Raw genomic sequence first — 25,042 nt, forward strand, 5'->3', positions numbered from 1 at the left:
ACCAACTTTTTATCGCGCTCGATGACAAAGTTGGTATATTTCTTTGATAGGCTTAAACCTACCAACTTTTCAGTCGAGCTCGATCATAAAGTTAGTAGCTTTGGTAAAAAGTTGGTATGTTTAAACCTACCAAAAAAGATACCAACTTTCTTATCGAGCGCGACTAAAAAGTTGGTAGGTTTAAACCTACCAATTTTTTTGTCAAACATCATAACTTTTTGCCAAAATTGTCGTCACAACGACCGGACTATAATCAGAAGTTGGTAGGTTTGAGTTGGTCGATACTTCAGAGAGATATTGTTACGTCCCATAGAATAGCTTTTCCATGACTCCAAGGAATTAAGGTCATACCATCCGGCCTTTTACCATCATCTCTACATATTCCTGGTGGTTGTATAATATTTGGAAATCCTGCTGAAGAGAATGCATGTGAGAAAACTTTGTTAACTTCATCATGTTCAGCTATTTTGGCTTTTGTTATCATGTTGCATGAAAGACCATGTAAACTATCCTTTTTGACCATTTCGCCACAACCACATCTATGTTCCTCACATAAATTAGAAGTGTCCTAGCCCAAGAGCCCATTATTTACCATTCACGATCAGAAAATTACTCAACGTCATTCACGTACCAGCGACATCTATATGATATTTCTTTCCCTACAACATTCACCGGCGCACACACACATTCAGATCTGTCAATCTACTGTCAATGAAGGTGACCTTCGTATCAGTTATATTTTTGATTTTTTTTTGTTGGTTGATTACAGTTGAACATTTCTGACAAAAACACAGAATTCTGGACAATATTCTAACGGTAAGCAGTAAATGAATGGAATGACAACACAGTGACACGAAATTATTCCAAAAGATTATCGAAAGTCATCAGCGAGGATTGTACTTTGCGTGTTTTCAATTTTGTGATTATTATTTGTGTGTGCAATTTGTTAACCGCGAATTGGCCCCGAATTGCTCTGACGATTCGATAAAGTGGAATTCAAATGTGTTTCTGTTTGTTAGTTGGATTGAAGTGTTTGTACGGCTCGGTGATGGACTATTTTCTGGTATATTGTTGTGTCGATCAGTAGCTCTAAGGGCCATTCGTTTGAATAAATTATTCTGACCGGAACACCTTGAATTTCAGAAACTATTCGGTGGCAGATCAGTGAACACAACTGTCGATTGCAAAGTGAATTTTCTCGTTTTTTTTGAATTTTGTTTACTCGTCATGTTGTCGTTCCAACATTTCCGTTCTCATCCACATCTCTCGTCACTTTTCAGCCAACAATGCCAATTGTGTCGATTGCAATCAACGATTCGTTCCATGCGGAAAGCTCACTGTATCGCCTGAATCGGAAGACGACACTGCATATAGTTCCCGGTGCCTCGTTACTCGGCCGACGTGTGGCATTGTATTGCAATGTTCCGGTTACCGGTTAGTGTTTTGCCCCTTTTTTCCTTCCAATCCCGATGTGAACTGAAGCGGTGACACAACAAAAACAATTTCATTTTCATTGCTCCCCAACGGAAGACAAGGGTGAGTTCATTCGACTGCAGTACGTTCACTTGAACTGGTTCAATCGGCACGGAAAGAAATTGACCGACGAATACCATCCGCACACTGAGATCAAGGAACTGGACGTTTACTGTGAAATCGAGATAAGGCGCGCCGGATCCTTTCACTTCTACTTCACCTACGACGGAAGGTATGACCATTTCTGTCGCTGTTTCGTTTCAATCAAAATCCATTTCGTCTCTCCGTTGCTAGTGATTCAACGACACCGCAAGGTTCATTTTACATTCAAATCGAACCGAACATAACTGTCGGAGCCGATGGAAGCAGTCAAGTGATACCGCTGGATGCGATTCGTTGTCAGACTGTGCTGTCCAAGTGCTTGGGACCCTTATCGAGCTGGGACAGTAAATTGATCGTTTCAAAGAATTCCGGCTACAATGTGATCCACTTTACGCCGGTTCAGGTGAGACATTTCCGAGTTGGCTGTCTGTCCTTTGGGATTGAGTTACAGTAACCGATCAAATCGATTTGACTTTTCCGTTCCCTCTGCCAAAAGGAACTCGGAGCATCCCGATCCGGTTACTCAATCGCCAATCAACATCGCGTCAATCCGGAATTCTCCGACGTCTCAAAATCGAATGCTAAAACCGCGCCAGGTCCAACGTTCGACGATCTGGAAAAAGTCATCAAACGGATGCGAGCCAACTGGGGCATTGCATCCATCTGCGATATCGTTCTGAACCACACGGCCAACGAATCTGAATGGATCCACGATCATCCGGAAGCGGCTTATTCGTGCTTCACGTGTCCATACTTGCGACCAGCCTTCCTGTTGGACGCGTTGCTGGCACAAGTGACTGTTGACACAAAGGCCGGCCTATTGGAAACCGTCGGCGTACCACAGATAGTCGAAACGGAAGATCATCTGCAGGCGTTGAAGTATCAATTGCACACGGTTTATTTGCCGAAAGTGCGGCTGTGGGAGTTCTATCAGGTGGACGTGGAGAAGTATTTTCAAAAGTTTTACGAAAAGGTTGGTATCCGAACCAGACTGTCTTCAACAGTCGAAAGTGGTCGTTAAACTTTTGGTCAACTGTTTCAGATGCAGAATAGTTCGCCACCAACTGCGCATACAAGGCAAGCGAGTCCAACCGAAATCACGCTGTTACAAGATCCGGAATACCGTCGGCTGGGATGTACAATCGACTTTGATGCGGCCTATGCAAAATACAATGTGTTCAGGTGAGTTGGTCATTCCGTCGTGTTGCACTTTGTGTGTAAATTCAGCAATGATTTCCTTGCATTCTTGCTTGAGTCCCGTTCATGTACTGCTACGGTCCCATTCATCGTTCTATAAATTGCCGTAATCATTCGTGTAATATCGCTTCCCTCGTTGCATGACTCGCGGTCTCTTTGTGCTTAACACAACCAGCGAATGAGTGCATGCACGAACGGATGCCACCTTGAATCATAACCTTCCTAATCTCAATCGTCGTCTCCATAACACCAGTGACAACAATTCCATCCGATTGTACCGCTTCATTTCGCGCACATAATTGCAATAACAAATCGAAATTGTAAAATTAGTAAAGCGCTTATGTCCGTCGTGATAACGCGCCAGCGACCAGCGTAATGTCACGAAGTTCAGTAAAACATTTCGCTTGGAAAAATGATTTGTCTCGCTATTATCAAACGGTGGAGACATGAACAATAAATGTTTACAAACACTGCTCAGTAGATACGGGGTCGACAGTCGAGGTGATGCTATTTTCGTTTGAAATTTCCCGAGCAACAAAATTGCATCACAGACTTAGAAACAGTGATAAGTGTGGCTGTCGACAAGTGTTAAAAAAGTGCCGAAGTATTTTGTGTTAGGATAGCGCAATTGCCTTTCATATAACACAAAATTTAGCAAAAACCACTTACGGCCATAAATTTATGATGGAATCTTGGGAACCAACCGTTAACCACTTTGACAATCCCAAAAGTACAAAAAGAATTACAAAAAACCTGGCAAATCCTTTTATTCGCTCCTAATCCTAGAACTAGGAAGATCGAAGACCCTTGGGTCTCCAAATTCCAAAGTGGATCCCGAAAACTCACCTCAATAATATCAACAGTCCAGAAGAAAACCTCACAAATCCTTCAAAATCCTACAGTTCTCGAATGATGGACCATGATGAGTGCAACTTTGGGAACCAAAATACCACCTCAATATTTCCAAAAAGCTGAAGAATTTTTGTGAGGGCTCTTTAGCTCATGGTCCAGTGAATCAGTTTTCATAAAGATTTACCCAACCTGTTGCACGATTCCCTCCAATACATTTTTACAATTTTACATTCGGTTTTTATGCAACTGCCTTACTGTCCAGGAAACCAGGGGTTACGTGGATCAAAGGATGTTCGTTTCACACTCAGATGATCGCAATCGAACACATTACACCGCACTGAAAAGTCGTTTGTTATCAGTCATAATTCCTGGATAAGTCTCTGCACCATATATCTAGAAATCGATTTATCTGACCTTTCTCCTGATTGCCCTAGATTGTCTGTTCGGATAACTGTGACAGTTGCGCCTAGGATGTAATCACTTCAAAGTGATCAAAATCATAAGCCGCAATTTCTCAACCAAAACTTTAATTTTGCTCTCCGATTCTTATCGGTCGTCTGTTAGACACAACATTCCCGTCAGCAATCAGTCGACATATCCACCAGGCGAATATAGTCTCGAATCTCTCCTTCAAACGTGTACCAATGCGAATAGAATCCATAGTAACGATTCGCGCCCGGAGTCTGCAGAACGAAATTCCATACATCGTTTGGACCACCCAACGATGCTGCCACCAGATGACCACGTTCATCGTTTGGCAAAGCCGGTTGATCTCTGACTTTATTCATGTCCATCATTTGACGATTAACGGCATTCGGAGTGTTGGGTTAGATAGCGATTTTCGATGCGAGCGTTTATGGACAGTGGAACCTCAATGTCATTCAGTCCTTGAATTGGTGGCACAAATATCGTAATATATGAGCGAACTGTGCCTTGATTGTTAACAATGTGTTCGTTGTAGTAGCGCCATTATGTGGCGGCCAATGTCAGCACAACCACACCAAGTATATATCCTTCACTTTGCCTCTTTTTAAGCTACAATATTCCCATTTTCCTCCACTACCAAAGAAGCCGAAAGCTCCACATTTACTTGTGCACATTACGCCTTTTTTGCTTGAATAATAAATCAGTTCGTGAGGACCGTCGTCCGGTGTACATTTTACCCAATTCGACGCTCCCCATCCAAGATAGCAAAAATGATAGTCGCTGTACGGTTCGCATCCTGTCATACAATTCGCGTTGCTGTTGTAGCGTACTCCTTCACACAACATAACATTCGGGTAAAAGACGAGTCTCTAAGCGTGACGGTAAAAAACCACCTACCAACGAATGCGAACAGTAGTGCGGTGACTAGGAAATATTTCATTATACACACGGTACAAACACCGCCAATTCCAGTGACGCTTCTTCATAGAGACCAATTGGACCATGGTCCAGGGCGCTGGTAAAATGGGGCACTGGAATATGCGAACAAAAATTTCATACTTTGCATGAAAATTCATGGGATGTTGCCTCAAAGGAAAAAAAAGTCCGCTGCGCGGCCTTCCTATCATAACACTGACATCTTTCGAATACAGTACATCCCGTCAGTGTAGAAATTGATAGTTTACTTTATTGATTTAGATCATATCTCTAAACGAGGAATTGAAGGAAATACTAGAAGTTGAAAAGTTACAAGGAATTGACTGGAAATACGAGAAATTTGACGTAAATGAAAGGAAATACGGATAAGTATGACAAACGAAAGAACTAAGCGAATGAAAAAAAAAACTTGATCTTCTCACTCGCTGCAGGTTTCCGGTCCTAGCTATTCGGTTTGTAAAATACAGTTCACTCACTGATTGATCCTTTCATTTACTTTCAATTTCTCGTATTACCAGTCAATTCTTGTAGCTCCTTCAATTTCTAGTATTTACTTCAATTCTTATTATTTACCGGATACTTCGGCAGCTACGACACTGCAGTAATTTCGACGGTTTTTGTTCGTTTTCTTTAAATTTGGAGGAAATCTTAGAAAATTATCGGAATAAAGAAAAGGAAAAAAAAAATTTAGAAAATTGTTTCTAAAAAGTAGACAATGAATTGGATAGTAACAGAAAATATCGTGCAATTCTTAGAAATTATTAGGAATTATAGGAAATAATAGGAATCAAAGTGCAAATCCGCCAAAACGGAATGTACTTTTCTCCTCGTCTCTGGTTCAATTTACAGTCGGAGAAACATAGATTTCGGGATTTTAAGAGGCATCATCGTTTTCATCGTTTTTCTGTATTCTCTCATTTCGCATGTAATTTCAAATGGCAATTGAGAGAATTACAGAAACGATGGTATCTCTAAAAATCCCGAAATCTATATTTCGACTGTAACGGATTTTTTTTTATTTTCGAGCTTAACCGCAGAATAATGTGAATGGATTAAGGGACTGGCAGTTTTTGAACCTTAATTGGAATCCTGCTTTTTTCATGTATCTCAAAAAAATGTTTTACATGTCCTGCTGCAGGACACGAAACATACATTTGGACACTGGATTTCCATTTACTTTTGATTGTACCTTTCCACCAGAATCCTTTTTCAAAAATGTAGACCAATGACGACCGCAATAACGACCACGAGTTTGTTAGCTTTCAACAGAGAATAGATTTGGCTGTAGCAGTTTGAACAGCCCTGAGGAAACTGAGCAGTTTATGGAAATTTCGTTAAATTTTTCTGCTCACTTTTCTTGGAGTTGGTCATTGACCAGTGGTTAAACGAATACAACGAAAACTAAGTTTTATTTAAAGCTTACACATTCGTAACACATATTGCGGTCGTACATTTTTTAAATCAGATTCTGATGAAAAGATATTAACAAAAATGAAGTACGTGACACACAAATGGCTGTAATTTTAGCTAAGCATTGATGCCTCCTAAAGAAAGAAAAATTTTCTCGGGGTATTTGTTCAATCCTGGAAGACTGAATCAGATATGATCAAGGGTAGTGTTTGGTAAAGGCTTGCTTGAAGTCGAAGACGCATGTCTCAATTTTTTTACTCTAATCTCACAAATAAATTTTGACCTATAAATATATTTACAAAATAAAAACAATCAAAAACGAGGCGCTAGATTGTAGTGGTCCAGGGCGCGCAGTATGCTAGAAGCGCCTCTGGCCAATTCAATGATCTCTTCGCTGTTGCAGTCTCCTTTTATACCCCGATGACTATTTCGATTCGTTTTTCCTTTTCGGTTTACTTTTTACCACCTGATAAAACCAGGCAAATTGTCGACCTGTATTCAATAACTTTGCTGTCTAACCAGGTTACACCTTCCAAATCAATGCGATACCCAATTGAGTCGAATGGCTCAACTCGACTTTGCTGCTTTGTTTTCTCTTCAGTCCCCCATTAAAATTTTGAAATTTGGAGGATAATGAAACGAAGTTGAAGTTTGAAGTCTGCCAAAGGTTTATGTAAGACATCTGATGTACAAACATAGCGCTGTTATTAACCATATTTTCTCCACTCAATGTGAAAATGACGTTTTGTTGACGCATCGTCTGATGACAGTTCGGGTGAGAAAACGTCTATTTTCTACCACCCTTTTTTTGGCAGGGGAGAAAATACTTTCCCGAATTGTCAGCTTGATTTTTGTTTTCATTGTTCAACAAATTGATGTTCGTGTTTCGTGGAGAAAAACGGTTAATCACACATCGCACATATGAAAAACGTCGTGCTCACCTCTTGAAGAAAAGTTGAAAATACAGCTCGAGCGATTCGAAGCCCTCGCTCCGGTCTTGCCGCAAAACTTCGCTCTTGTTGAAATTTCTTATTTTCTTCCCTCTGTCAACAAATAACTACAATTTTTTCCTCTTCTTTATAAATTAATTTCTTTATTTATGTGGACTCTTAGCAGCTATACAGTAACCATTAACTATTTTATTAAGCAGAGGGGCTGTTAACCCGATTCTGTCGATATAGTAAGCGCAGTTCAATCATATTGGTTTCAATTCGCAAACATCGAATAAATCGAAAAAGTTAAACGCAACAACGCTGGTGTATTGCACCACCGATACTCGAACATCCAGTGTCCCAAAATACGCTTCTGTAACCTGCCGGACAGTCGCCCCATACACAAATGGGAATTCGAGCGACACCCTGACTTTGACAGGATATTGCATCTGAAACTAAAGACAAATTCGATGGGATCGATGTCACAAAAATTTGAATCGATTCGAAAACAGATTTTATTTTCAAAATGCGATGTTTTTTTCCAAACATCTCCTGGGCATTTATTTCAAATTCTGCGTTGTACATACTCTGTACAAAACGTAGTTCGAATTCGAATGATAGATGTAACATAATTTAACATCGCAACATTGGATATGTGTACAAAATTCTATGTTTCTAGATAGACTCTCGCCTGCAAGACACAGGTATTTTTCACAGTTTGAAATAAATTTCAATTAGCACCAGAAAATAACTGAGTAAAACATCGCACAATAATTGCGCATTTAGCCTTTGCGATTTCAACACTTACCAGCAATGCCCCAGTAAATCAAACAAACGAAGAGTAGACGAATTACCACTTTAGCCTGCGACATGCTCAGCTTTTTACTATTCAAAGTTTTGAAAGTTTATAAATTAGGATTTCTATTAAGTTCTGGCGATCACTTTTGCACTTAACTCTGTGGTAATAGACTGATACATCAAATGCCAAAACCTGCGAATTTATTTCATTTTGAGTCTGAGTTCGCAATGGTAACTCGAAAACAATAACAGCCCGATAACACTCGAGCGGTGTGCTGCGTAAAATTCGGGAAAATACCTAAAGCTATTGTATCGGGTGGTGCTTATCTTGTTTATTTGTATGCACAAAGTCTCTTGCTAATAATATATTCAATGAAGTGAGCGGCAATCAGGCAGGCATTACTCACTTTACCCATTATTTTGGTAAACATTTTTTGACTATCCAGACAGCAATGAGTCATTTTTTATTGCTTATTTTCTGACATTTATTCCGTCATTTTCTTTGGAATTTGATGGAATTACAAGATGTTTGTCAGTGACATAAATTGAGTTTAATTACAATTCGTACGGTGCTGATACTGCGATGTTTTTCATAACATCTTCCGATGACAATTAAGAATTCTGTCCTAATGAAGGGAATGTTGGACCAATCTGCACTAAAATACCTACATTGAATGTATACGTTGATGTGTGATATGCGAATCGTCGATCAATCGCTGATGAATCGTCGATCAATCGCTGATGAATCGTCGATCAATCGCTGATGAATCGTCGATCAATCGCTGATGAATCGTCGATCAATCGCTGATGAATCGTCGATCAATCGTCGAAGAATCTTCGATCAATCGTAGTATCAATCGTCGATCAATCGTAGTATCAATCGTAGAATGAATCGTCGATCAATCGTAGTATCAATCGTCGATGAATCGTCGACCAACCGTCGATGAATCTCCGATTAATCGTCGATGAATCTTCTATCAATAGTTGATGAATCTTCGATCAATCGTCGATGAATCTTCTATCAATAGTCGATCAATAATCGATCAATAATCGATCAATAATCGATCAATAATCGATCAATCGCTGATTAATCTTCGATCAATCGTCGAAGAATCTTTGATCAATCGTCGATCAATCGTAGTATCAATCGTCGATCAATCGTAGTATCAATCGTCGATGAATCGTCGACCAATCGTCGATGAATCGTCGACCAATCGTCGATGAATCTCCGATTAATCGTCGATGAATCTTCTATCAATAGTCGATGAATCTCTGATTAATCGGCGATGAATCTTCGATCAATCGTCGATGAATCTTCGACCAATCACAGATGAATCTTCGATCAATCGTCGATAAATCTTCGATCAATCGTCGAAAAATCTTCAATCAATCGTAGGATGAATTGTCGATCAATCGATCGTCGGTGAATCTTCCATTAATCGCCGATGAATCTTTGATCAAACGTCGATGAATCTTTGATCAATCGTACAGTCGAAGGCAGTCAATTTTCAGCATAAATTAGCTTCAGCTGTTTTTCAGCTGATCCATACAAACAATCAGCACCGTTTATACGTCTTTATACGGTTTTACCACTATCATGCGCGTGCGTGTAGCAGCTTCAACCGTATAAACAAGTATAAACCGTTTTGATTGTATGTGTGGATCAGCTGAAAAACAGCTGAAGCAAATTTATGCTGAAAATTGACTGCATTTGACTGTAGAATGAATCGTCGGTGAATCTTCCATTAATCGCCGATGAATCTTTGATCAATAGTCGATGAATCGTGAAATAACGGTGATTCGATGCTAATACAAATCGTTTAAGTTTACTCTACCGCTACGTCATGTCAATAATTTGTTCGCTTCCTTAACTCCTCTTAGCTAGTATATAAAGGTAATTATTCGTTTTTCGAGATTTCCTACAGGCAAAAATCTCTCGAAAATGCAAAAGTTTCGTTTTTTCCAATATTTTTCGCTTTAGGTTTGACTGTTTTATTGCAACGAATTAAAATGACAACGTCGATCGATGTATTGTATTACGAACTAACGAAGATCACGTGACCAACTATTTAATGAATCCAACAGGGTAAACAAAAACAGAAGTTTCATTTTCTTACTAAAACACTAATGCGTGCACATATGGTAAATTCAAAGTCATAATAAGTCAATTTTGTGATAATGAACACATATAGTGTGCTCCCGAACAAGCTGCCGATTATTGTATGTTTCGTACCTACAACTGTGTTGGAATATGTATGTGAAAGATAATGGTTCTTCTGTACGAATAGTATGTGAGGAAAGTGTTAGTTAATGAGAAATTTGCACGACAATGTGCATAGCGTCAATGGTGTAATGGTCAGCATAGTTGCCTTCCAAGCAGTTGATCCGAGTTCGATTCTCGGTTGACGCAATTTTTTTTTTTAAATATTTTTGTAGATGAGTGATGCAAGGTACCAAATGGTACCCATTAGGCCTTTTGAGAGTCGATATAAAGATTACGAAACGCTCTATACTTCTTTGGTTCGGTCTGAAATATTGTGGACTATGGAAAATAGCCCAGACTTATGCACAGACCGCAAGGACCGCATGAAACAATATTCGATCTGGTTTTGTTACAAATTCTCGGCTAGTAAAGTCAAATTATTTCTAGAAAAAAGGCAATTTTTCGTGTGAGGTTAATCCGAGGCCAACAAACTCACGAAAGTGTTACCTATGCAACTCCCAACTCTATGTAGACTATTGAGACGACGATCTTTACAATAATTTTACGAAAAACCATTTTCAGCCCCGATGTGTTCGACGAAGATTCCCGCTTAAGAAAATGCGCAGCTGCCTTCCGTAACAAATTGGAACAACTGAATGAAGTGGCTCGTAACGAGATCAATGATTACCTAAACTATGCTGTAGAGAACTGTCTCGCATGTTCGTATTGGCTCATTTCAAATTCTAAAAATTTCTGTTTCCAACTGTCCCGTTCTGCCACTTGTTTCTTCCAGCAATACGATACGAAAGAGTTGAACCATTCGGACCCAAGGTGAAGGAAATCTCGTTGCAGTATCCATTGCTCAGCGTTTACTTCACCGATGGTGGAATGAAGGGAGTCGCTCCATTGACGGACATCGAACCGGCCATGTACACGGATAAGGGGAAATATTTCATGGCTCACAACGGCTGGGTAATGAATGCCGATCCATTGTTGGATTTTGCCGCACAGCAACCGGGACGTGGAAATGTTTACTTAAAGAGGGAACTGATCTCGTGGGGTGATTCGATTAAATTGAGATTCGGTGAAAAGCCGGCTGATTCACCGTACCTGTGGAATTACATGAAAGAGTATGTGGCAACCACTGCCAAGATATTCGATGGCGTTCGGTTGGACAACTGTCATTCGACACCATTGCATGTGGCCGAATATTTGCTCGATTGTGCACGAGAGGTTAATCCGGAGTTGTATGTGGTGGCCGAACTGTTCACCAATTCGGATCAAACGGATAATATTTTCGTGAATCGTTTGGGAATAACGTCGCTGATCAGAGGTACTGTTTTGATGTTCAAGGTCCATTCGTGGTACTCATGGCACGATTTGTAACTTTTGTTAGAGGCACAATCTGCATGGGATAGTCATGAAGAGGGTCGACTAGTTTATCGTTATGGCGGTGCTCCAGTTGGCGCATTTTACAATTCAGTGGAACGACCACTGGCACCGACCATTGCTCATGCACTATTTTTGGACATCACGCACGATAATCCGTCTCCGATTGAAAAGCGATCCGTTTTCGATCTACTTCCGTCTGCTGCTTTAGTTTCGATGGCGTGTTGTGCTACAGGCAGTACACGAGGCTATGATGAGCTTGTGCCGCACCATGTAAGTTCAAATGACGGGAAGTCGCTATGTGCAATTTTCTGACGTTTTATCCACGACAGATTCATGTGGTCAACGAGGAACGACAGTATCAGGAGTGGAACAAAGGTGTCGACGCTAAAAGCGGTATCATAGCTGCCAAACGGGCGATAAATATTTTGCATGGAAATTTGGTAACCCTTTCCGGATGACACCGACCCGACACGGTAACATTAAAACGAAAAACTTAAATTTTTGCAGGTCCAGGAAGGCCTGAACCAAGTCTACGTCGATCAAATGGACGTTAATGTGGTGGCTGTGACTCGCCATTCGCCGGATAATCATCAAACTGTCATATTGGTGGCGCACACAAGTTTCCAAAATCCTGAACCCAATGCCGGTCCATCGAATGTTAGGCCGTTGGTGTTCGAAGGGGATTTGGAGGAAATTATTTTTGAAGCCGAACTGACGCACAAGTAGGTAGTGATGTGATTGTCGTTTGTGTTGGCTGCAGTCGACTGTTTGTTTGCCCTTTTCTGTATGTTTCATGTGAGGCTACGGCTTCAACGGATGTCGAAACTTTCGAAATTCGACCAGGTGGATCCGAGACAATTAGTTCTAGGGCACACAAAGCTGGGGATTTTTTTTTATGAAACGTTCAATGGCTGACGTTTCACGTAAACATTTTATTCCATCTTCTGTGGGAGGTGGGGCACACTCGTAATGAGCTTTTCGACTTTCACCTTTGATGTCGACTTTTTGGTTTGGAAGTTTGTAGGAACTTCGAACCAAATTACGAGATAAAATTGTGTGCTGGGAAGGATGGGTTGGATCAGCTGATAACTTGAGGAATCGATTTCTGATCTAAAAATTCTGATTTTCAAAGCAGATGAGCAAACAATGGTCCAATGGTTGTTTGGCCAGTAATTGGTACCGTTTACAGGCTACATGCGTTGAAAACTGTACTTTTCTTGGTTCATCCACTTCTTGTGACGCCCTCAGCGTGCACAATTCATTACAAAACTCGAAATAAAAAAAATGAAAAGTCTCGTTTTCGTGTGTTCATTGACTTCGGCTACGCCTCGGATCAACAAAATTCTCACGAAAACTACAGCCCTTGTTATGTAGGGACTAGGGATGAAAAGTCAATTTTTCAAGTGATTTTTATTGATCCAAGCGTGTCGGTCTTCGTTGAATGCATCACCGAAATTGTGAATCTCAAGCTGTGAGGAGGAGAGTGGGAAATCCACAGTTACGGTGGAAAAGCAAGAGAAAATGTTTTTGGATTATGCCTCCTCCTCTCCTTCACGACTTTCGAAAATTGTTTCACGTTCGATGATGCTCCCAGACTAATGCTCTGATCGGGCTCGGTCTGACCAGAACCCGAACCTAAACTAAGGGTTCAGGTTCGACTCAAACTTACTTTACCTGAAACTGAGATTATCGATTTCGGCAGATTTCGGATTCAAACCGAACCGAACCCGAACCTGAAGTTCAGGTCTAATCTGACGTGAAGCTGAACTATTACTTTCGGATTGACCTGATCCGAAACTGATCTGAAACTGAAATTTTTAGGATGGATCAGGTCAAGTTCGAGTAACCCACATTTTTTGTGTGAAAGTTTGTGATTTCTGGAATAAAAATTTCAGGTCACCCGAACTCGACCTGATCCGACCTGAAAATTTCCGGGTCAAATCCGAAAGTAAAAGTTCAAATTCGGATCGAGCCAACTCAGGTTCGGGTTGATTCGTGTTAAAATCCGGTTCGGGTCAACCTGAACTGAAACAGGTTAATCCGAACCCGATCCCAGACTTTTCGCCTCCAAATTTCAGTACAACTTTTTCCCAACAAAGTCTTTCGTCCAACTCCCCCGTGTAACGCATCCTCACTTTAATTTCTTTTTTCTTATTCTTTTCAAACTGCCTAACACATTCGACCTATTCGACATCGCACACACACACACACAAAAACACACAAAACCAATCAGGTGCTTTTCTGTCTGCAATTTTTTCAGTAGCTCTGGAAAACCGTTCGATCGTCCGTACAATTTCGAAAAAAATCCGAAATTCATCAACGGCCTCACCGAATACGAACTGAAGATCAGCGAACACATACCGCTGGTCCAATCGAATATCTTCAAGCACACGGCCGTTAAAGACGGAAATGTGACGAAATTGGAATTCGGAAATTTACGACCCGGAAGTGTAATAGCTGTTCGGTAAGTCGATTAACTGAATGGTGTGCACTGCACACGGTGCCACAGAATCAAAATCTTTTTAAATCGATAAATGTCGCAATCGATAAACAGTGTTCGTCCGCACCAGCACGTCATTCCGCACTTTGCCAACTTGGACGATTTGGTGCGCAGTTTTATGAGCAAACAGTTCGGCACCCGGGCCAACGAATTGAAGACAATTGTCTCGAAATTGGATTTGAATGACTTGAACAAGGCCATTTACTGCTGCGATCAGGAGGAACGTGATGCTGGCAACGGTGGAGTGTACAACATTCCCGGTTATGGTCCGTTGGTGTACAGTGGATCGCAAGGATTCAATTCGTTGCTGTCGGTCATTGGACCGAACAACGATTTGGGTCATCCGATTTGTTGTAATTTGCGTGAGGGCAATTGGATGATTGGTGAGTTTCGTAATGATGCTGGGAAGTGAACGTTGAGGTTCGTTCGGCACCGAAGGAGAAGAACTTTTCGTTCTGTTTCTGTTTACGTCTTCCGAAACGTTTGATAAAATTCCTTGCAGATTACATACACGAACGGCTGAATAAGTACCCAGGCACAGTCGAATTGGCGAAATGGATCGATGTGAATACCAAGTCGCTGAAAGAAATTCCAAGGTGACGTGAGCTTTGTTACCGGCCTATTTTCACTCGTGGCTTAATCTGACCCATTCGCTTTTACAGATATCTGATTCCCAGTTACTTTGACGTCATCTACACCGGAATCCATGACTTGTTAATCGGCCAAAGTCACAACCTGATGTCTGAGTAAATTTTTCTATTTTTTAATTTCTATTAAGTTGACCACGCCGACTATCAATCGACAGTCGGTAGTGTCTAGTGTGTTAGTCAGCATCATTGTTATGGGGACCATTAAAAGAATTTCGTACGAAAAATCATTGACAAAGAAAAAACGAGTTAACGAACGGCTGTTCATTTATTCATTCATCACCCGCACAGGACCGGACTGGCCATATTAGGCGATCGGCTAAAACACCAAATTATATCAATTTTTGGCGTGCTTAAAAGCCTCAAACAAAGTTCATTTCGACACCATTCAGCCACTTCGCCCGATGAGTCCTATCACAGCTAGTCCGGGCTTGCACCTGGAAATGTTACGTTGCATCATCAGAAAAATAGTTGGTTTGATGGGAACGTCAACGAGTCCACGATGCATGGAAGCAATGGGAACAGGTCGGGATATTAGATCATTAGCAGGTGTAGTTGGCGTAATGATAGATTAAGCTTCAGCGGCAAAGTTTAGTAATTTCTCGGTCATCGACCGATTGATTTTATAACTTTAATGATGGCTGCTATGTCAGAAAAAGTGGTCCCGCTCGCTTGAGAATTTTAATGTATTTCGACAATTGGATGTGACTGATGGGTCAAAGTTTCCGAACTATATTTTTTGGTCTCATGAACCGGTTATAACCGGTAAACCGGTTGTAGAACAGGGAAGAAGATGGACCCTTAGGAATGATGGAATTCTAAGAACTAGCGTCGAGACACCTCAAAAACGTCCTTAATCCAGAAGAGAGTTCAAAAAAGCTGATAGAAACGCCTGTCATCACTGAGTTCTAGAACTAGAAAACTGGGATGGAATTCTGGGAACCTTAAAATTTTCCAAGTCCAGAACATGGTTCGAAAATTAACTGATGGCAGGCTATCCTTGAGCTCTAGAGCTGACCTCTCTTGACACCTCAATCTTTCGCCAAATCAAGAGGAAACTACAAAAATGATTGAAATGCTTGTTGAGTTCTAGCTTCGTGTGTAGGAAGACTCAGGAATAGTCATGTAGATGCAGATCATTCAAAGCCAGTATTTTTAAATTTGTTCGGAAACTTTGACCTGTCACTCACACTGTCAAAATGCATTAGAAATCTCTAGCGAGTGAGATGACACAGCAGCCCGGACTGATGCGAGAGTCGCTGTACTTCGATCTGTAGGAGTTCAGTTCTGACCAGCTTTCTTTCGCTTCCACGTGTCCGCAGCAGAAATGTTGACTGATCTGCACGATTGTTCTTAGTCAACATTCTGTCGACGTCATGTGGAAACGAGAGCCAAGTATTCACTCTGCAGGTAAGGAAAATGGAAGGAAAATGTCTATTTCAAAGGGTTAAGACTCCCGTCAGTTTAGTAACTACTCAGTCGCTCCTATTTACTGTGATGCAAAGTAACGTTCCTTCAACCATCTGATTGTTCTGTCATCACTTTCGTCACTCTCCCATCAATTTTAGATTCATTAAAAATGGCAGTGGATTCGAAAAGTATCTTGCGCTCGGTTCACTTCAATTCGTAGCAGTAAGCCCATCATGCGATCTACCGAAATTGAGTCCAAAAACTAGTCCACCACTGCCTCCATCCAGATGTTCGACAATATCGGCCGGTTTGCCACACTTTTCAACGGGATATATGCGCACTTGGGTACATACAAGAACACATCCGATCATACATAACATGACTGACTGAACATTTCCTCCATCTAGGGTCGCGACACATTCATTTCCTTGCGTGGACTTCTGATTTTGACGGGACGATACGACGAGGCCAGATATCATATCTTGGGATTCGGATCTTGTTTACGGCACGGACTGATGCCCAACTTATTGGATAATGGCACAACGCCGAGATTCAATTGCCGTGACGCCATTTGGTGGTGGATGCATAGCATTAAGCAGTACGTCACCGAAGTGCCGAATGGACAGGCGATTTTGACGGAATCGGTTTCTCGAATCTTTCCCACAGATGATTCGGAGCATCGAAATGCCGGCGAAGTGGTAGGTGCTCCATCGGCCGAGATGAAAAAAATTTCCTAATTTTTCGGGCAACTTTTCCAAGGATCAACCACTATTCGACATAATGCAAGAGGCCCTGACAACGCACTTCCAAGGACTGATATTCCGTGAACGGAACGCTGGCAAAGCTATTGACGAGCATATGCTCGATGGGGGTTTCAACAATCAAATCGGTATCCATCCGACGACTGGTTTCGTGTTCGGCGGAAATGTACTGAACTGTGGCACTTGGATGGACAAGATGGGCTCGTCGGAACGGGCTGGCAACAAAGGTATTCCCAGTACGCCACGTGATGGTTCGGCTGTGGAATTGGTAGGATTACAAATGGCTGTGCTGAGATTTATGGACGATTTGGGGAAGAGAAAACTCATTCCGTACCAGTCGGTTGAACGAACTGGTAAAAATGGTACGGATGATGGATGGGTGTTGGATTTGTGAGTTGGAGGAATAATTTCTTGTTCAACTGACAGGTGAGAAAACCACATGGACGTACGAACATTGGGCCAATTTGATAGCGGACAATTTCGAGACGAATTTCTTTGTGTCGAACCAGTGCACCGATCCATTGGTGAACAAGAGAGGAATTTACAAAGACTCGCTGGGAGCATCGAAAGCATGGGCCGACTTTCAATTACGCTGCAATTTTCCAATAGCAATGGTGGTGGTAAGACCCTCGACAATAATCAAAGCCTGACACCGATTCAGTGAGAAGTCTCAAATTTCAAGGCACCCGAACTGTTCGACCCGAATCACGCTTGGCAAGCACTCGAATTGGCGAAGAAACATCTCGTCGGACCGCTCGGAATGAAAACACTGGATCCGGACGATTTTGAGTATCGCGGTTTCTATGACAACAGCAATGACTCGGACGATCCGCACGTTTCGCATGGATCAAACTACCATCAAGGTAATCAAGGACAAAATTGTCTCGATTGGTTCCAGATCAATGACAATTTGACGAAATTTTCCGTTTAGGACCGGAATGGCTGTGGCCCATCGGCTTCTATCTACGAGCTCGATTAATATTCGCCAAAAAAACGAATCGTCTGCCGGAAACGGTTGCCGAAACATGGTCCATACTGACGAAACATTTGCATGAAATTCAAACGTCACCGTGGCGTGGACTGCCGGAATTGACCAACGAGAATGGATCGTACTGTGTGGACTCGTGTCGAACCCAGGTAAGTTTTCTGTGGATTTTTTCTTCAATTTTTCGGTTGATCTCGAGTCGAATTCCGTCGTTCATCCAACCCAATTCGACAATCAGCAAAAGGATCAATTTCCCTACCGTTTTGCATTAAAATGTCGTTTCTCTTGCAGGCATGGAGCATGGCAACAATACTTGAGGTGAGTACATTGATAGATAATCGCGATTGGTAGTGTTAGTGTTGTCACATCGGCTGTGATCTGTTATAGATAAAACGACCACGACTTTAGGAATAAACCACCAGCTGTGACTAGTAAAATATTCGAATTATTTAGAACAAATGAAGTAAAAGATTCGATAGTAAAAATTCTGACAAGCTAACGTCTGTGAAGGGTTAACGGAGAGTAACACCAGGTTCAAGGACAAACTACCACATTTTTTGCTGTGCAAGGTCGGACGCTAGCAGTCAGGCGGAGGATCGAAATCTATGTACAGAGATGAAAATTGTTTGCTCTCCCCCTTCGTTTAACAGTGATAGGCAGAGGGTTTCAGACGAGCAAGACGCCTGTGCAAATAATGTTTTCATCCGTGCGGCGTGAATAGCTGTATTTTCTCCACTAAAATGCAGATGACGTTCTATTGACGCTCTCTCTGATGACAGTTCAATTGAGAATTATTTTTTTCTTTCTCAACTCTTGTCCATGGGACAAACAAAAGTTTTTCTCTTTCCTCCAAATGCCACTTGGTTTTGGTTTTGAAAAATGGTTACACAAATCGATGTGTTTGTTTCGTGGATAAAAATGGTTATTCACGCCACGCTCGGATGAAATAGTTATTGGCTTACCTCTGGGAGAAAATAGGAAATTCCAACTCGATCGATTGTTTCGAGTTGGAATTTCCTATTTCCTCCCATAAGGGAACACAACGTTTTTCATGCGTACATGTTGTGTTTTGTCGTTTTTCTCCACAAAATGAAAACATCGGTTCGTCATACCATTTTCCAAAACATAAACAAAGAGACAGTTCAAGTGAGAAAAGTTCTATTTTCTTCCCGCCGGAGAGAAAGTGCTGCACTTTTCTCATTAGAAATGTCATTCGACCGGTCGTCAAGAAAACACAAAATTCTCATGGCTCTCTCATGGGAGAGAAAATAGGGCAACAAACGACGCGTGCATGAAAAGTTATGTGTACATCTCGGGAAGAAAATAGGGAATTCCAACTCGATCGAATTGCGGCCCTCGCTTCACTCTGACAGAAAACTTTCGATCTTGTTGGAATTTCCTAATCCGATTTCCCGATATCCACTAAAATTCGAACAAAGGGCATAGCATGTAAAAAATGCCCCCAACGGAACTAAAGCCTGTGATACATCATTCGAAAGGTCTTGGCCTAGAACTACTTTTAGTGGAGTATGAATCTCCAAAATGGAGGTATAGTGGAGTTTTTGACGAAAATGTGAATTTTGTTTTTCATTTATTTCTGTCTAGTGTGTTGACGTAAAAATCTGTAAAAATTCTCAAAAAATGTCTATACAAGGGGTCTGCGATTTTTTTCAGATTTTTTGGACCCCTATTTAAGCGTGAAAAATTCAAAGAAAAATTCAATGATTTTTTTCCATCTGTCAGACAAAAAAGTGCTACCACCATTTTTGGTTCATTGAATTGTCTTCATTATGTGATTTTTCCAGATTTTTCAAAATGGTGGAACACAGCCCAATTTATTGAAGAATGAGTTTTTTCACAACTAACGGGGGTTCCAAAAATTCTGCAAAAAATTACAGATGCTACTCTACATTCTTTGACATTTTTTGAGAATTTTTTTCAGAATTTTCAGTTAAAGCCATCGGCAGCTGATGAGGAAAGTACGCGAAAGTTTTGTCAACAAAAATCTTACCCGAAAAATTTTAGGATTAAAATTATAACAAAAAAAAATTGCGTCAACAAGTAGCAGATGATTCGGCTTTCTTCCGTTTGAATTCCATTCTTTACAGGGCCGTAGCTACTAATGGGCTTAGGCGGGTTGAGCCCGCCCTGGAACTTTCAGAGTTCATCTGGAAATTCTGTTAACTTAAAGACATATCGATTGAAGTTGATGTCTATCATATGCCTTATGTATTTATCAACCTAATTCTGTTTGTTCATTTGCTTTGTATATCTTCTAAGTTCATAAAAAAAGTCTCGCTGCGCGGCTATTTACATAGTAGAGACTTAAAACAATTTTGAGTTTTAATGCAGGACGTTTTATGAAAAACATTCAAGATGCTCAAAGCGTTTTTTCCTTCAACCTTTGGCTATCCTAATCCCGAATTACCTTTGATGGACGTGTTGAGACAAAAACTTGTTTAGTTGCTTAAACACGAAATTTTTGAATTTTTTCCTTTTTGAGTCATCAAGTACTTATGTTCATCTAAATCCTGATCAAGGTTTGAGGGCTCGGAATCGGGTAAATTCAGGTAAAAAATGAATGCTTTAGGTCTGATCTACGCTGAAAGCTGAAGGTTATAAAAGATGTTCAGCGTTCACTTGGCTCAATAGCTACATTTCTCGCATTTTGAATTTTAAATGAACAGCTTTTCTGTACGATTTGCTTTCTCATAAAAAAAGCATTCGTTCTTGAACTACTACTAAAACCTGATAGTAAGCTTCTAAAGATATCGGATCATGGCAGCGGTTTTCATAGACGAGTTGAGACGGCTGTTGCACCGCTAGAAAATTTTTAGAAGTTTTTTCTCAAAAATTCCATGTTTTTTATTTAAAATATTTTCTCAGCTTTCTGACTTCAAGATCACTGACAAAAAGTAAAAATTTTAGATCAGCCTGTAGTTTCTTGTTTGGAACAAATCGAAGCTATTCAGAGAATTTTGTGTTTCCTAAGTTTCTTCATTCCTTAACAAAGTTCAAAGAAGAGTACAATTTTTGGCTGGAAGTAAATTTTTTTTATGAAGCAGTGACTTCAAAAGTTATACTAAACGACATCACTCTTCTTATTTATAATTTTGAACTATATTTAACATACAAGCATGGATTTTAAAAAGGCAGTACGTTTTCGAAATCTAATTTTTTTTGTAGTCAATCTTTGAGTCTTTCTTGAGGGGATGGCCATTTCTTTAAGTTTTCAAAAATGAAAGTGCGTTGTTGCAATAGTGAAGTCGGCATCAAATGGCCATCCTGACTACCGATGTTATGTTCAAATCAAATCAAATCAAATAAAAATTGAAGTTGTCTCTATCATTATTACTGAAAAAGTTTCGCTCGCTCCGCTCGCGTAGTTACAACTCACTAGTACTTTACACAATCTAGTTTTAGTAAACACAAACAAAAATAGTATAATAAATTACGACAATCGTTTTAAGGGCTTGAGCCCGCCCTGAAAATCTTGTCTAGCTACGGCCCTGATTCTTTAAAGCAATATATTTCACAATTTTAAAAAATTTCTTTCCTCAACATCTGCCACTTTTTGACGCAATTTTTTTTTTGTTACAATTTTCTTTCTAAAATTTTTCTGGTAAAATTTTTGTTGATTAAACTTTCGCGTGCTTTCCTCATCAGCTGCCATTTGCGACGCATATCTTTTTGCGTGTCGAATCTGTAAGCGCTACACCGATATCAGTTCTTTTGTAAGTGGATAACAGGACTTGCGTCACACATCCACTGTAAGTGGTTTTGGGCGATATAAATTACAGACAAAACTCACCCTCATACCCAAAAACTCACCTCTAGCGTGCTTTTTAGTGCTGATATTCTACCAAAAACACCTTTTTGTGTAGTCCAGTCAAGTTGCCGATCATACCTGATAATAATCAAGGTTCTGAAAGAACAAGTTAAGACACCCACGAGGGCGGCTGACACACAAATTTTGACAAATAGATGCTATTTATTGGACATACTCATTACAGATTGTTTGAAATGTCAACTTGAAGTAAAAAAAAAAGTTTTTATCAGGTTGACATTTCAAACAATCTGTATTGAGTATGTTCAATAAATAGCATCTATTTGTCAAAATTTGTGTGTCAGCCGCCCTCGTGATCAACTCAGATGTGTCTTAACCTGTTCTTTCAGAACCTTGATAATAATCTGCTATTTTCTGGAATTTCAATTTCTGGTCATGTTGCTGACGCATTTTCCACTGACCAAAAATCGAACCCGTTAGTTGTGAAAAAATTCAGTCTTCGATAAATTGGGGTGTGTTCCACCATTTTGAAAAATCTGAAAAAATTACATAATACTCCCGCCCACTCCTCCTTGATTCCTTAAATCTCCTTGATTTTCAAAAATCCTCCTGAAACCTACTTAATCTCCTCAAACTCCTTATTTTTAGTTTCACTGTAGTTAAAACATTTTAATTCTGACTGTGGAACCATATATATTCAAAACCGTTCATCGCTTACTTCACCAAAAAAAGCTCATGAAACCTAAATAATTCAACAAATGAGATCGATAGTGCTAAAAGGTACTTGCAAAACCCTATTGCTTCAATTGTTCTTTTCATCGATTGTGTTGATGCTGCTGGCAACTTAATCATTTATTGTCAATCAATTGTTAACTTTCGTCTGGTGTGTATCGTGTTTGAGAAAAGTTTGGCCATCTGGTTAAGTTAGCCAATGCGTATTTATTCCTCAATCATACACTCACGGAATTTGGAAAACCGACACATTTTCTGTTCTATGTTTTACTGGTTTTTTTGTGAATTTTGCATGCATTTTTATATGGAGAAATAAGAAACAACTCAAGTAAAACACAGAAACAGAAAGTGTGTCGGTTTTCAATATGCCGCGAGTGGAGGAATGCTGATTCTGAGCGAGGATTTAGCGTAAATAAATTTGTGCTTCCCGAAATTTCAAGGAGCAGCACTTATAAGAAACGATTGCGGCTATTCGGATAGTTAGAATACTTTGTATTTCTACGATAAAGTGGAAGATTTTTCAATTATTCGAAAATTGTTAAACCTCTGCTCGTCGGCCCGTAAAAGATATTTTTTGCATTTAGATGTAGAAAACGAGTGGAAGACGTTATTAGCAAAATCGAAACAAAACGAGTCAGACAAAAACGAAAAGCATAAAGAAAGAGGCAAAAATTTAAAGCATCGAAGCTGAAATAGCAGAGGAGACTTTAAAGTTAAAAGTCGCCGAAAAGTTAATTGATGATGGTAATAACACTTCGTCATCTGTAGTTAGCGAATGTAAATTAGATAAATCGTCAGTGGCCAAGGCACAAATGATTTTAAATGCGGGCATTACAAGTAGCAAGAAGATAAAATCAAAAAAGACAAAAAATTTAGTTACTTTTTTGGAAAAATCTTCGATAAAATATTTGTGAAAAATTCGGAAAATATTTTCCAAAGAATATTCTCTTAGAAACACCAAAAAATCTGCTTCATATATCCTTTATATGACTTGGGAAAGTCAAAAGAATTTTGAATTCATCAAATTTAATCCAAAATCTCATATTTTAAAACTCCTGAAATTCTCCTTACTTTTTCAAAAAAAGATTTCGGTTCCTGAAATCATCGAAAAACCAATATTTTTTGCGCACAAATGTAGGCTAGAAAATTACCAAGGGGTGAGCGCTCTTGAAGATGTTTGGATATCCCTGTAAATAATATTTATTTTCAATCTTGCGGAAGCTACATGCCTATTTAAATTATCTTTTTAAGGTTGCTGAACTCATATGACTTCACAATCGATCCTGCTGACAAACAATTTTTTTTAAATATAATTAGAAGTTAATTAATGACGCAAGTACAGAGGAAAAGGTGTATTGACTAAAGCTGCACTATTTCAACGTTTCCGAAATGTAGAAAATCGATTTTGTAAAATCTGAAATCGTGAGCGAAGCGAGTGAAAAATTTCGTTTGAACATTTGATCACTACCGCAGGTCAATGACGAGGTTTTTTCTATTTTGCTATACAAAATATCTCGATTCGGTTCCCGTTGTATACTCACCTGTTATTATCAAATCCTTTTAATTCCTGATTCCTGTTCGTTTCCCACTCAATTTGCTATTTTTACGAGTTTCTAGTTGTTCGATCAATTCTCGATTTCAAGGACAAATTTCCCGGTTTCTGGTCGTTTGCCGACTATTCTGGTCATTTCCAGATTTCTAGACATTTTTCAATTGTTCAGTGTGATAGGCAGCCAAGATGTGAATCTACGACTATGTTTTGAGACTACCCGCAAGGGTTATGGGTTTCTTCAATGTAATTTTTCGTATTCCAAAATAGTAGCGAAGAAATTAACCTGTCTCATACGGCTATTCATCTGTTATCGATAGCGACAACAAAAATAATGACAAGCTCTGCGTAATACGGGGCCTTTTACATTGTAAAATGCATGTTAAAAAAAATTGAAGTACAAGATTTGAAATCACCAAATTAAAAAATATTTTGATCGATGGAAGTAATAGTAATACTGGTCATATGCTTGCCGCCTGTAACCGGTTAAAACACACATCGATACGAACAATTCGTTCAACTGCAAATCTAATTTGATTTGCCATGATGGTCGCTAAATTGTTGCAAAATTCTTTATCATTTCCAGGTTGTGAAGGACCTTAAGCAGATCGATTCATACAAGTAAAAAAGTGCAGTTGGTGTCCGGGCGATTTTTAAAATGAACGGAAATCCAAAATACTCATAGTTGCCGTTGTGCGCATCGTTAATTTTAAAATATTTTTTTTTTCGTTTTTTGTTAATTGTGTTTTTTTCGTATGCATTTTTAGAGGGAAGAGAAATGTTGCTTGTTCGAACCGGACTAATTGTTGAATTAATAAAAGTTTTAAATGTACAGCCAGACGTCTTTTATAGTGACTGCAACTTATTTAGTTGATGCTCTTCAAAGAATCAGGACCTGCGCCTAATATTCGACAAAGTTTTTTTTTGTCAAATATTAGACCTTGATCATG

The 25,042-nt window shown here is 39.8% G+C and overlaps 1 protein-coding gene and 1 non-coding gene across 5 annotated transcripts; both read left to right on the forward strand.

Annotated features, from left to right (window-relative positions):
• The first annotated feature begins 711 nt into the window (after positions 1-711).
• Positions 712-24,930, forward strand: LOC119077293 (glycogen debranching enzyme). 4 transcript variants are annotated; one of them, XM_037184453.1, is made up of 24 exons: positions 829-1,063; positions 1,144-1,188; positions 1,281-1,434; positions 1,531-1,705; positions 1,768-1,978; positions 2,072-2,548; positions 2,618-2,757; positions 10,912-11,048; positions 11,123-11,662; positions 11,726-11,991; positions 12,051-12,161; positions 12,229-12,443; positions 13,955-14,185; positions 14,276-14,604; positions 14,724-14,817; positions 14,884-14,967; positions 16,437-16,623; positions 16,686-16,976; positions 17,038-17,401; positions 17,466-17,659; positions 17,722-17,902; positions 17,971-18,176; positions 18,316-18,342; positions 24,679-24,930. In XM_037184453.1, exons 1-24 carry the CDS (start codon positions 1,001-1,003, stop codon positions 24,715-24,717), a joined length of 4,761 nt encoding a protein of 1,586 aa, XP_037040348.1. In that variant the 5' UTR covers positions 829-1,000; the 3' UTR covers positions 24,718-24,930. The 4 variants fall into 4 exon arrangements, with proteins under 4 accessions (XP_037040351.1, XP_037040348.1, XP_037040349.1 ...); XM_037184454.1 differs by having other exon boundaries at positions 13,982-14,185; positions 24,679-24,927; XM_037184455.1 differs by having other exon boundaries at positions 13,985-14,185; positions 24,679-24,927.
• Positions 10,465-10,536, forward strand: Trnag-ucc. The gene has a single exon. It is a non-coding gene; the product is annotated as a tRNA-Gly (tRNA).
• Positions 24,931-25,042: the final 112 nt, after the last annotated feature.

The sequence above is a fragment of the Bradysia coprophila genome, unplaced genomic scaffold (assembly GCF_014529535.1).
Source record: "Bradysia coprophila strain Holo2 unplaced genomic scaffold, BU_Bcop_v1 contig_235, whole genome shotgun sequence".
In the NCBI taxonomy this organism is placed as follows: Eukaryota; Metazoa; Arthropoda; class Insecta; order Diptera; family Sciaridae; genus Bradysia; species Bradysia coprophila.